General features: G+C 35.8%; 1 protein-coding gene across 11 annotated transcripts in view; it reads left to right on the forward strand.

The window, feature by feature from the left end:
• Positions 1–13117, forward strand: part of CSNK1G3 (casein kinase 1 gamma 3) — an 87789-nt gene that overhangs the window by 56384 nt on the left and 18288 nt on the right. For 4 of the 11 annotated variants that reach the window (XM_080920426.1, XM_080920433.1, XM_080920432.1 and 1 more), the window contains exons 7-11: positions 5855–5940; positions 6058–6142; positions 7870–8018; positions 9114–9209; positions 12490–12585. In XM_080920426.1, the coding sequence (XP_080776552.1) occupies positions 5855–5940; positions 6058–6142; positions 7870–8018; positions 9114–9209; positions 12490–12585 (512 nt within the window). The remainder of the gene's footprint in view (positions 1–5854; positions 5941–6057; positions 6143–7869; positions 8019–9113; positions 9210–12489; positions 12586–13117) is intronic. The other 7 variants (XM_080920430.1, XM_080920434.1, XM_080920435.1 and 4 more) reach the window with 4 other exon arrangements.

A 13117-nucleotide genomic window follows, 5' to 3' on the forward strand; every position in this document is an offset into this window, starting at 1 on the left:
CTTGGTGACATTTATTTCCAGGTGTCAGTTGATAAAAGAACACAAAGAAAGCAATTATGAAGGTAGAAGGGGTTTTGGATTGAATTTTAGTAGTGGGCTTACTTTACTAACTCCTATTTATGGCTTGAATTTATAATACCTTGTAGATTATGAATCTAATACTGTCCTTTGATGGAGTGATGTAAGATCACTTTTGATCATTTTTGTTGACACTGTGGTAACTAAAGTAGACCGATGGAATAGAAATGGCTTTATATGCTATTTCTTTAACAAAGAATCCTATTGTGAGGCTAAAATTATATATAGATATATAGTATGTGTGTATGTATATCAGCTATTTGTTTTGCATATGTATGTGGGGGACTGTTGGGGTGCTCAGGCTACTGCCTGCATTTGGAAGGCCAGAGGGCAGCTTGAGGGACTCAGTTCTTTCAAGCCTTTGTAATTATGTGCTATTTTACTTTCCTGCATGCGCACACACATACAAACTCAAGTACTCTTATATATTGGTAACTTTGTTTTTATATTTTTTCTGGGCTTTTGTTACTGTTGTAAAGATGTTGCTCTTTAAATTTAATTTCTGATTGCTCATTGCTAGTATGTAAATGTTTTGTTTTTATACTTACTATTTTATGCATATGTATGTGTTTAGGGGGTTGCACATGCCATGGCGCTTGTTTGGAGGTCAGAGGACATCTTTGTGGAGCTCTTTCTCATCTTTTTATGTGGGTGCTGGAGTCAACCTGGATTGCTTCATTGTGCTTACATTTCAATAATGAAATGACATTTTTCTTGCTTTGTTATATGCCAAGAATTTTTATGATAATGAATAGAAAGAAATAGATATTTTAAACTTATGTTATGCCAGGTCTAGTGACTCCAGGAATCCAAGGTACAGACGAGTCTGAAACAGTAAGGTCACAAAGTGAAGCCCTATCTAGGCTAAATTCAAGGCCATTTTGGAAACGTTCCTGAGAACTGGTCTCAAGTGAAAAACAAAGGAGGGACAATGAAATGGAAACAGTGCACTGGGACTTTAGCCCAGATCTCGAATGTCTGTCTGCTGCTTCCAGGCCCTGGTACAACCTAAGTACCACATAAAATAAAGTGGATGAAAAAAAGAAGGAAAAAGAATGTTTCAGACTTTCATAGTGCTTTTTCCTTAAGACAAAGAAATTTCTATAACTTATTTTGTTGAGTTTTTATTTAAAATAATATTGTGTGGTGCTGAGGATCAAGCTTTGGGCCTTGTGCAGTTTAGGAAATGCTCAGTCACCAAGACATTCCCCCAGCCCTTGCTGAGAATTTATGATGAATATATGTTAGATTTTTCAAATACTTTTTATATTTCAGAGATAATTGAACAATTTATACCTTATGAATTTCAATTAGGTGTGTGTGTCTGTGTGACATGTATATGAGTGTGTGAGATTCAGCGTACGTGGAAGCCAGAACACATCAGGGCTTTCTTTATTGCCTCAAAAGACGTCTCATGATTGCTCACTTGCTTTTTTCCCTTTTAGCTAGCAAAGTCTTGGGAACTGCTTGTTCCTCCTCCGAGTCCTGGGGTTACAGGCAGCGGCCTCCATTTCTGGGTTCTTGTATACTGGTTGGGAATACAGACTGCCTCTTACAGAGCAAGCACTTACACACCGAGCTCTCCCCAGGCCCTGTAGAGTCACTTTTGAAAGTTAAACCAACTTCATATCCAAAGAGTAATGATGACTTTGTCAGGGAACATTATCTTCTTCAGGATTTTATGCTATTTAAGAGGGATACCTTATGAGTTTTTGTTACTTGTTGGAACTTTATGCAGTGACATCCTGACACAGGATTATATGAGTTGAGAACTCTTAGTTCTGAACTCTTATTTCTAAATTTTGCTAATCTGATACTTCTTGCCTTTAGTAGAATGTACCAGTCATGCCTCATATTTAGGGTAAGGTTTTAAGATGTTTTAATTAGTTTAAAGTGTGTGTGTGTGTGTGTGTGTGTGTGTGTGTGTGTGTAGTGTATGTGTGTGTGTATATATACATATATATATACATATATATATTGTGTGTGAGTGTTTTGTGTGTGTGTGGGCATGTATGTATGTATATACAAGGGCACAGATTATGTGAGAGACTTTTTGTGGGGAGATTAAACACTCACACATGTCTGCTCTTCCCAGAAAGTAAACCTACAACAGATCAAAGTTAACAGTTGCACTGGAGTCCATTTTAGTGAACCAATGAGTTTTTATTGGTATTACTAACAGGACTATGGGTGAGCGATTACTTTCAGAGGCAGGATGACTCAGAAGCAGCTACATCACCAACAAGCCCACCCCAGCACAGGTGATGGATGACTCATGAAAGTGTATTCCTGGAGCTTTCTGCATTGCTTCCAGGCCGCTCAGCAGGTCTGAGAAACGTCACTGACTTAGCTGGGCAATGTCTTCTCCAGCCGTTGTTTACTGCTTCTATCACCCTGGTGGGGCTCTTTGGGGACTCTTGTAGATGTCAGTTTTCCCAGACATATGAAGTTTGCTTAACTCCCAAGTGTCGTGAAGTCTCTTCAGGAAACTGCTATACAACAGCACATGGTGGACCCACATATATGTGAAGGTCAGAGTATAGACAAACTCAGGTGTAGATCTTATTTTTTTTAGATACTCTCTGTAGTTACATTTGATATGTTATCCCCTTCCCCCACTTCACTCCCCTTCCCCCCTCCCCCTCAGATGTAGATCTCTGATTTCATGCTTGAGACAGGGTTTCTAGTTGCTCATTGTTGCATAGGTCAACTTAGTTGACCTGGGAACTTGGAGGATTCTTCTCTGTTCATTCCATCTCATCATTGGCAAGCTGGGATTACAAATATATGTTACAACATCCAGCTTTATGTGGGTTCTGGGGGTCTGAACTCTGGTACTTGCATGACAAGTACTTTATCCACTGAACCATCTTTTAAGCTCATGGTTTAAAATTTAAATTAAATTTCTTTTATTGGCATAGAGCTCTTCATTTTGTCTTGAGGCAGTTTAATAATTAGTAAATATTACAAAGTGTTTGTTTCCTCTCAGTTGAGTTGGCATAATGTGGGTTCTTTTTATGGTTTTTGAGAAGGACTTTGTCTCTGTAGTCTTGGCTGTCCTGGAGCTCATAGAGTCCTTCCTGCCTCTTCCTTCTAAATGTTGGGATTGAGGTGTGTATTCCACCACCCAGCTAAGTTCAGAATTTTTAAATCAGTTTTTTCAAGGTCTGTAAGATCTAGTCTAATACCCCTTCTGTTGCCCCTATTACTGTTAATTTGTGCCTTTTCTTTTTAGTCTAGTAAGAGGATTAATTATTTTATTGAAGCTTTCAAATAATCAGCTTTCCTTTTGTTAGTTTTTTTGCTGAATTTGTTTTCCAGTCATTGACATCTTTAAATATCCACCCCTCCCCCACCCATTCCCTACTTATTGTGTGCAGTATTGATATAAAGACAGGTAAGTGGTCAGAATATAAAGTTCAGAATTTGAATATAGATGTTCAGCTGAGTTTTGAGAGTAATGCAGAAGCAGGGAAACAGGGCAGGGAAAGTATTGTCAAAGAGTAGTATAGCCAGATGCCGCTATTAACAAACAAACAAGAAAAAATGGAACTTATTTTTAAAGCAAAATTAATTTACTTCAAAGTGTATAATAGATTCAAATATAAGAACCCAAACTATAAAATCTGTAGTTAGAAAAAATAAGAGAAAAATTTGTGGTCTCAAGTGTAGTCAGATTTTTTTTGAATTGCAAATAAGTCAGTATGAATGGTAAGAGAAAAAAATTGGTAACAAATTAGACTTTATGAAAATACAGCACACAGTGCAATTCATGAGTGAAGTCCAAGTTTTCAGTAAGATACTGTTCATCCACTGTAAGCTTACATGTCATAGATATTGACCTGTGTAAGATGTAAAAGAGTGACAGTATTAAATTCTAAAATAACTGGCGATCTAATATTGCTGGTGGAGATCTGTACAAACTTTCTACAGTATACTTGAGAAGTATCTTAGGACGCTGAGTATGCATGCCATATGATGTTGTGATAGACTCCTAAGGGTTTCCTTAGGATGACTGAAAATCGATGGTCACACAAAGATTCAGGATGCTCATGATTCTCTCCCTCCCTCAGTAAGGAGGCCTCAGACTGGAGCCTACCTTGGTGAAATAGGTGGACTTACTGTGCTTGTCCTCATGAAAAGCAGTGAGCTCTTGATGCAGGGAGCAGTATGGGCGAACCATGAAAAGATACTGAGGGAAAGAATCCAGATATGAATCTGTACTGTATGAAAATGAAATTTAATCTAGAATGGCAAGCAGTTATGTGGGGTCCTGAGGGACATTGATAGCAGAGCTATTTGGAGTCTCTGGGAAACTTCCTGACTGTGGTGACAGCTATACAGGTATGCTGTCAAGGGTGTATTTTATTACAGTGAGCAGAGATTTTCCTTCCAGTAATTCTCAAACCTGACTGTACTTCATTGTCATCTACTAAGCGTTTAAAATGCACATATCCTCTACTTCACTATATAAAAGGAGTCATCTGCTAACAGGTGGCTGGCTTCTTTGAGCTTTTAAAAGTTTCCAAAATGCTTTCAAGTTCCATCTGGAGTTTGTAAATAATGTTTTCTTTTCTTTTCTTTGTCTTACAACTTTATTTTAAAAAGAGAGATACATGTACAGATTTTTTAAAGCATTTTGGCATACAACTATATGAATATATTTTTGTCTGTACTTGATTTTCTTAAAGGTTTGATAGTATGCACTGATATCTTAGTAGTTGCAATGAGCATAAAGTACATCTAAAACAAAATGTAACATGGAAATAGTCAGAGTTTTATTGGTGTGTATAGATTAGACATAATGATTTTTAAATACCAAAAATTGCCACAAGGCTATCTTCTTAGCTCTTGAGTTATTAATGATTTAAGGTCTAGGTGTACCCCACTCTGAGTGGGTGCTATGCACTTTTTGTTTGTTTGTTTTTATTTCTTTTCCTTTTCCTTTTTAAGACTCCCAGAGCCTAAGCATCCAGAATGTGCTCTCTGCTGGCCGTTATTGGGTTGTGAGGGTAATGAGCTAGCTCCTCTAACATGCAGTCCGAGTGACAGATTCTGAGGACAGTATAAATAAGCACTATTTGTAAACTGAAGCAAATGCTGTGGGAACACAGGGTAGAAATTCAACCATTTCCTGACCTTTCATCTTACTGCAGGTCAGTACTCAGGAAGTTTGATTTTCTGAAAGCACTGAGCATTATTTAGAATATCAGAAAGCAATGTGGCTAATTTGGGAAATATAGCTTAAGTGCTGCACTTTTTAAAAGCATTTCTTCTTATTTGTTAGCATCTTTGTATTATTTTAAAAATCAAGAAATCTCAATTTAATGTCAGTGACAACATATTAAATATGTATGTGGCTTCCAGGGTCTTAGCTTGTTCCTGTCAGTCATTTATACGCTACATATTTTGTGTCCATCTGTCCTTGGGGTATTCAGGTTTACAGAACATTAAGCACTTTAAACTTAGCACCATTAGCATTTTCTGTTGTTACTCTAAGTTGGAGTTATGAGATGCAGAGACTCAGTTTGACCATTAACCCTCTTTTCCATTGGCCTCTATTTCCATGAATAGGGATCTAAAGAAATAAATAAAGTTTCAGTAACACTAAAGATATCATATGGCATATTTTAAAGATGACAATCTGTAAAAAGAGTTTGTCTGATTTTGTTGTTTATATGTAGCAGAGCCATGCTTTACACTTAGAGACAGTATTTTCCATTTGCGTATCTTACTGGTAGTGAGAGTGAAACGTCCTGTTCCTCTTCTGTTTCAGAACAGAGTAGAAGAGATGACTTAGAAGCTTTAGGACATATGTTCATGTACTTCCTGAGAGGCAGTCTTCCTTGGCAAGGCTTAAAGGTAAATTGGTTTTTTGTATTTCTTTATTGGAGTTCACAAAATCTTAGCATGTGTTAAGGCCTTTTGCCACAACTAAATAGTTTGTAAAAACCACATTGTTGTACTTTTCCACCTCAGGCTGACACATTAAAAGAGAGGTATCAGAAAATCGGAGACACGAAACGAGCCACACCGATAGAAGTGTTGTGTGAAAACTTTCCAGGTAATGGACAGTGATTAAGTTCATAAATTGAAATACGTGCTTATGTGTAGAAAATGGTTAACTTTCATTGCTTAAGTTTATACTTTTTTGTGTGCTTTGAAAAAACATGAATCCTATAAAAATTACAATTACTATATAGACAGTTTGTATATTTGTTCCACAAGATGGCATTACATGAAAAAATTTCATCTTTCAGTTATGATAAGACCAATTTAACTCATGTTCATTTTTATTAAAATACCATTTGGTTTTATTAGAATCTCAATATCATGTTTAACAGAAGTTATTAAAATATTAATTTTATTTTCAGGGTATTATAAAACCTTATTTACTAACTTTAGGGAAATATTATTAAAGAACTGTATACATTTTGAAAATAATTATCTTTTAAGCACTTAGGGCAACTTACAAGCAAAAATTTACTTAAATAAGGTTCCTTAGTCCCAAATTAAGAAATGGTAATGAATTGTTAATTAAAAGTTTATGTTTGAGATAGAAGCTTACTAAGTTACCTAGGCTTGTCTGGGCCTTGTTCTGTACCCAGGTTGGTTTGGGACTTGCTGTCTTCCTGCTTCAGCCTCTTAGCTGTTGGTAGTTACTAAATATCTTTTGTGGCTTGCACAGCACCATGAAGTGCAAAGACGACTGTAAAAGGTCTTATGTCACGTTGTAGTCACTGACTTGTCTCTGTAATGGAATTACAGTAACAGTAGAGCCAGTGCTTGGAAATAGAATGTATTTTCTCATTCATTGCTAGTAAACTTTATTTTTTTTTCTTCTGTAGTCTCTATAAATGGAAGATTAAACACTGTTGTTTTCAGTCCTAGAAGTTTAGGTTAGGCAGAATGAGTGACTGCATTAGTAAGGCTATACACAGTTCTCCAAGGAAAAGGAAGGTGCTGAGATAATTAGTCCTGGAATCAGACAGCAAGTAGAGCAAGAAAGTCTCTGGGAGGAAGCCACAGGGCACTACATTGCATTGTGAGTGAATGGGAGCACAGACGCAGAAAAGTCTCCATGTCTGGTTCCAGCATTGGTAACCTACCATATCTTTCTATATACCTCCATTCCGTGATGGTGGAGTACTCTTTTTAACAAGTTAACGACTTTACCCATTAGATTTTTGCTTTTTGTTTTTAATTTTCCATTTTTATAGAAAGTATATATATATATCACTTTAAAAAGTGATATGTAGAAATTTGTATATTACCAAGTACTTATTTGATTAGAAATTAAAAGAAGGCTTCTATTGTATTTCTGTCAGATTTTTGAGATGATTTTGATTATTTTGCCAGCTCAGTTATTAAAATACTATTCATGGTGAAGGTTAGAAATGCTGCCCCACATTGGTAATGTAGTGTGCATTGCTGATGCTGAAGGAAACAATAAACTAGTGAAAATGCTCTCATGTGAACTGGCTCCAGGAGGGTCTTAAATCTATTTTACAATATGCATGAAGTATGCCTTGTGATTAAACAGTCATGTGTCATGAACCACTAATTCTACCTCTAGTACAATTCATGATATATATTACAATAACAGAGTTTTAGCCTTTGGTAATAAACGTTGCGAGCGTGATGATTAAACTAAGCGTCTTATTTCTTTTCTTCTTTCCTTCTTTCTCCTTTTACTTTTGCTATAATTGAAAATTTTTATTGAAATAGAATTTAGTTAATTTTTTTCTAGTATTATAGATATAAATAGAATAATTTTTATTTCCTTTCTAGAAGAAATGGCAACATATCTTCGTTACGTACGAAGGCTAGATTTTTTTGAAAAGCCAGACTATGATTACCTAAGAAAGCTTTTTACTGACTTGTTTGATCGCAAAGGGTATATGTTTGATTATGAATATGACTGGATTGGTAAACAGTTGGTGAGTACTTTATGCTCTTATCATAGAAGATTATTTACAGTTTTTTTAATAGTACAGAATGCTCTTTGAATATTGGTGGCAGTTTGTCAGGAGTTCCTTCTTTTTTTTTTTTTTTTTTTTTTTTTTTTTTTTTTTTTTTGTGTGTTTGGGAACATTTTTTCAAGGGCACCATACTTAGAATTTTATATAAGTTCTGTTACTGGATTTCCTGCTTTTTATAAAAGCGTGTTGAGTTATTTTGGGTTTTCTGTGTTAATTTGCTTCTTGGTATCAAATATAATATATAGTATTCTTATGATATACTGTTGATATTTCTGTGTTAATTTGCTTCTTGGTATCAAATATTATTAATAGTATTCTTATGATATACCGCTGATATTTCTGTGCAGTAACTTATGTTCTACTTTGATCAACGTTAAGAATTTAACAGCTTCTCTGAGTCAAGATGTTAAATCCATGATTTTGTTATTTAAGAAATATTTCTTTAGTTTTGTAAACATGTACTTTATTAATTTTGGATATAAGATTTATAAATACATTTTTATTTTTAATATGAGAAAGTAACTTAAAATTAATAAGAACATTAGGAGATCCTTTCAAACAGTGGGTCTCATCCAGTGAATCACTTTGGGGTCAAACAGGCCTTTTACAGGGTCGCATGACCCTTTCACAGGGGTTGCAATATCAGATATCCTGCAGATCAGATATTTACATTAGGATTCATAACAGTAGCAATGTTACAGCTATGAAGTAACAGCGAAAATAATTTTATGGTTCGGGGTTTTCACAACCTGAGGAACTGTATTAAAGGTTGTGGCATTGGGAAGGTTGAGAGCCACAGCTTTATTCACATAAAAGGTAATATACTAACAAATGCTTAAATGTCTTTAAAATACTTGAAAATGTAGTTCTCTTCCTTTTGCTTTACTTGGGTAGTTTTTAATCAACGTGCTTCAGAATAATGATGCTTCTTGAAGATTTAATAAATAGGCAATATCATTTATTGATTCACTGATTCTTTTGAAGACTTATGAAAAGTTTTCGAAGGGAATTCTGAAACAGGCCATTCCAGCACTAATTGTTGGTTTTGTTTAGCCTACTCCAGTAGGTGCAGTTCAGCAAGACCCCGCTCTGTCATCGAGCAGAGAGGCTCACCCACACAGAGACAAGATACAGCAGTCTAAAAACCAGGTTTGGTGCCTTTATGGATATGGAATCTTTCAGTTACTTTCATTATTGACATGTGTGTTTCTGTTCAGTGGGTAAAACATTCACACATGTATACACACATGGAAAGGACTTGTGTTTGCAGGACACCTTTAGTTCTCATGATTAATTTCAGATAATCACCAGTTCTTAATTCATGGTAAGAATTAGTCAAAACTGAGCTATATTTGGTGTTTAAGAATGGAAGTGTTTGAATTATAACAATGTTTGTGCTCTTTCTATAGTTAATTAAATAAGTTATTTATTAAATTTCTGCTGTTTAAAGTGATTTTTTTTTTAGTATGTGTGTCTAGAAATACAGAAGCAAAGAATACAGTTTATAAGAAATGATTTAAACTGAGTTGAGTAGGTGCAGTGTTCAGAGCTCACCCCTGGAAGCAGGCATACGTGGATGTGGTTTTGTTTCACCTTGTTTAAGTTAATTTCTCAAGGCTGGTTTTCTCACCTATGAAATAGTGATAATACATGTCCTAGAATATAATATATCCTCAGTAATTCTGAACTCATGGGCAGTGTTGCTCTCTCATAATTTTTACAGTAAATGCACAAATAACTACATTTTGAAGTAAACTGTACAACTTGAAATATATTAAGTGCCATATACATTTGCATATTTAATACAGAAAATGGCCCTTGGTTTTTGAAGTGATCCTGCAGAGTAAATGCACTTCTTTTAGAGATAATGGAATAAAGGCATTTGACAGTGAGAAGAGACAGAGAAGGGAAGAGCAGAAGGGTTGGGCAGGGACAAGCAATAGAAGAGCAGAAGCTAAAAGTCATAAAGCATGTGTTTGAGGAATACCAGTCAAGTAGTGTGCTAGGACCAGAGTGTTAGTTGAAGATCCAGTATGTGGTGCTGAAGGAGAGCTAAGCATTCTTGTTTTCTGGGGGAGGGAATGGGTAGCTCTTGAGTCCTTCAGTTGTGTTTTCCTGCCCTTTATTGCAAGAGGATTTTCAGTTTGCTTAAGAATATTACTGTCTTCTAGCATCTGGGAATGTCTATAAATTCTTTGGTTTAGCCCTGCTTAGATTCTGTCCTGATGCTTTTTATTCTGACTTCTTTTATCCTGTTAAAAGTTCAAGTGATGGTTTAAACAAAACAAAAACTAGAGGGCAGAGTACCATTTATTAATGCTTCACTACATTAAATAATAGTATACTTATAATCAGAAAGATTTGTTTTTAAAATTTTTAAAGTTTGACATAGAAATATTGACACAATCAAAAGTCTCATGAATTAATTCAACCATAAAATTCAAGTAGCTTGAATGATCTGATAAGATAACTATGTAAGTAGACAACTTAGAAGTTGAGACTTGGTGTTTGTGTTTTCTAAACTAGAGTTCCTTGAGTGTTACTGAAGATTGCTTCTCTCTAAATTTCTCTGTTCAAGCTATTGGATATTGTAATTAGGAAAGCCTTTAATGTTGAATTGCATCATAACTTAAATACTTTTAGGCTTCTAACTTACTTAAGACATAGATGGTCATGTAAGCTTTCTAAGGGGGAGTCTCTGTTTTATTTGAGGTTCTTTTTGCATTAAAGCAAGGAAGATTTTGTATGTGTGTATAATGTTTCAGTGAATCCTTTGGAATAGGGCTATGCATAGATTTGAGATCTGAATGCAGTCTCCCCCATTAAAGAAAAAGTTCTTAAATATCTGTAACAGTGTTTTATGACAGACCCTGTGGTTCACAGTTCAAAAGAGGAAACAGATGATTTTTTTTTTTTTTTTTTAAAGCTCTGAACACTGTAGTGACTGCAGACAGAACAGTCAGTGGTTTAAGTTCAGGGTAGCTACAGTTACATGTAAAGTGTTAAGTCCATCTTAGTGTTTATGCAGAAGGAGGGTGCATAGTTTTTATTACTTTCTTACAGAGATCTGTCATCAGTTGCCAGTTGCCACAGCTGTCTGTCTCAACTTTAATTCATTTCAGTGTCAGTTACAAATCCACTAATCTGGCTATGCAGTTAGAGTGAAGAAAAGACAGAACACTCACGGTGGTTCTGATGGCAAACTTCATGCCATGAGCTATGGGATGTTTTTTACAATACAGCTTAATTTAGGAAGCTTACTCCCAGAGTGTTTCCCTGCATGTCCTACTTACATTTAACATCTGTTCCACAAAGGCTACTTAGGCTCCGGTGTACTTAGGCTCCCTCTAGCCCATTATACTTTTTTGTGGAATTTGGTTGAAAAAGAAAAAAAGAGCACCAGAGACTTTAGAATATTTGCAGTTAGTGTCAAAAGCTTGGTAGCATTATTGAAGCTGGCTCTGGCTGAAATCCTCACTGTGCTCTTCTAGGTCTGTGGTCTTAGGAGAGGGTTGAATGTCAGTGTCATTATCCATGAAATGAGGATGATTCTGTCCAAAGTTACTAATTCAGAAGCACACATTAAGAACTCTTCTTCTGTTAATGCTTTCTGCATGTTCTTAAACGAGTGAGACTGACTTGTAAATTCTGTTAGTGGAATGCTCGTAGCCCGCATGTTACCATACAGACGTTCCAAGGGCTCTGAAGCCACAGTTTTCACTCTGCTTCATAAAAGGGTCTTTAATTAGAAGCAAATTGAATAAAGAAATAAAACAGCAAAGAGATTCATAATTGTGGGATTGTTACTTTTAAGAATGTTTGTTAATTCTCCAATATTAGGGCATAGTGCTTTTCATTCTTCAGAGAGCTTTGCCATTTTTTCCTGCTACACCTACAGTAGAAACAATATCATGAAAGAGACCGATTTCTTAGGATCTCAGCATTTCAAAGATTTTTTTTTTTCACCTTTCTAAAACTAGCTCCCCAATGAAGAAGCCCTGAGGACTTCTGTAAGAAAACCCCATGGCAGCCATTGGCACACTCATGTCAGCTTTCCTTCCGTGCTTCTTGGCGGATTTTATTTATGAACAGTAAAGATTCCACCAAAGAAGAAAGAGCAGCAGAGACTTTAGAATATTTGTAGTTAGTGTCTGTGGAATCGATGATGGAATATATGGATTTCCAGACCCTTTTCCTTCTACAACATTATGCTCTCACCTGCTTTTATTGCTGATCATGACTCAGTTCAACAATAAACATTTATCTTTCATCTTCACAGAGAAATAATTGTATGTATTCTAACTATTCAGAATAGTAAGGTTATTTTAATTTTCCTTTTATACATGTTTTGTAAATTATACGAATGAGATGTTTAACATATTGGGTTTTTCTTCTTCCATGCATGCCATATGCATTAAATAAATGGCAGTCGGCAGACCACAGGGCAGCTTGGGACTCCCAGCAGGCAAATCCCCACCATTTGAGAGCTCACCTTGCAGCAGACAGACATGGTGGCTCGGTACAGGTATTTTCTGATTTTTGCATGAGTGATTCTTCCCAAGATTTATACAACTAACCTATTTTTGAACTCATGGCATGATACTCTGTCCTTATGAAAGCTTGTTGCCGAATTCTATCCATAACTCTTCCTTCGTTATTTAACCAAAAACCAAATAACACGATCCAGAAAGACTGCCAGAGATACTACAATTTTGCCTTGGTTTATTTTTGCAAGTACATGCAACAGGATTTAAGTCATACTCGTGGCAAGTTAGAAAAAGGGAACTATAGTATGAGTGGAACTTGATTGTTAACATGCTGAGCATCTTTATTGATTCTCTAAGTAATAGAACATCTGCAGACCGTTTACCCTTTTACTGGCCTTGCTTCCTTCCACTTTCACTCATATCTATCCAAACATTTCCAACTGTACTAATTGGAAACAGGGCCCTGTGTGGACTTACCGAAGTAGCTGCTGTGCTGTACATTTGTAAATACTCAGTAAGCTGTGGTGTCTACACACGTAAAGCAGGTTCTTACTTATGGTGTGCCTCTTT

This window comes from Micromys minutus (assembly GCF_963924665.1).
Source record: "Micromys minutus genome assembly, chromosome: 8".
In the NCBI taxonomy this organism is placed as follows: domain Eukaryota; kingdom Metazoa; phylum Chordata; class Mammalia; order Rodentia; family Muridae; genus Micromys; species Micromys minutus.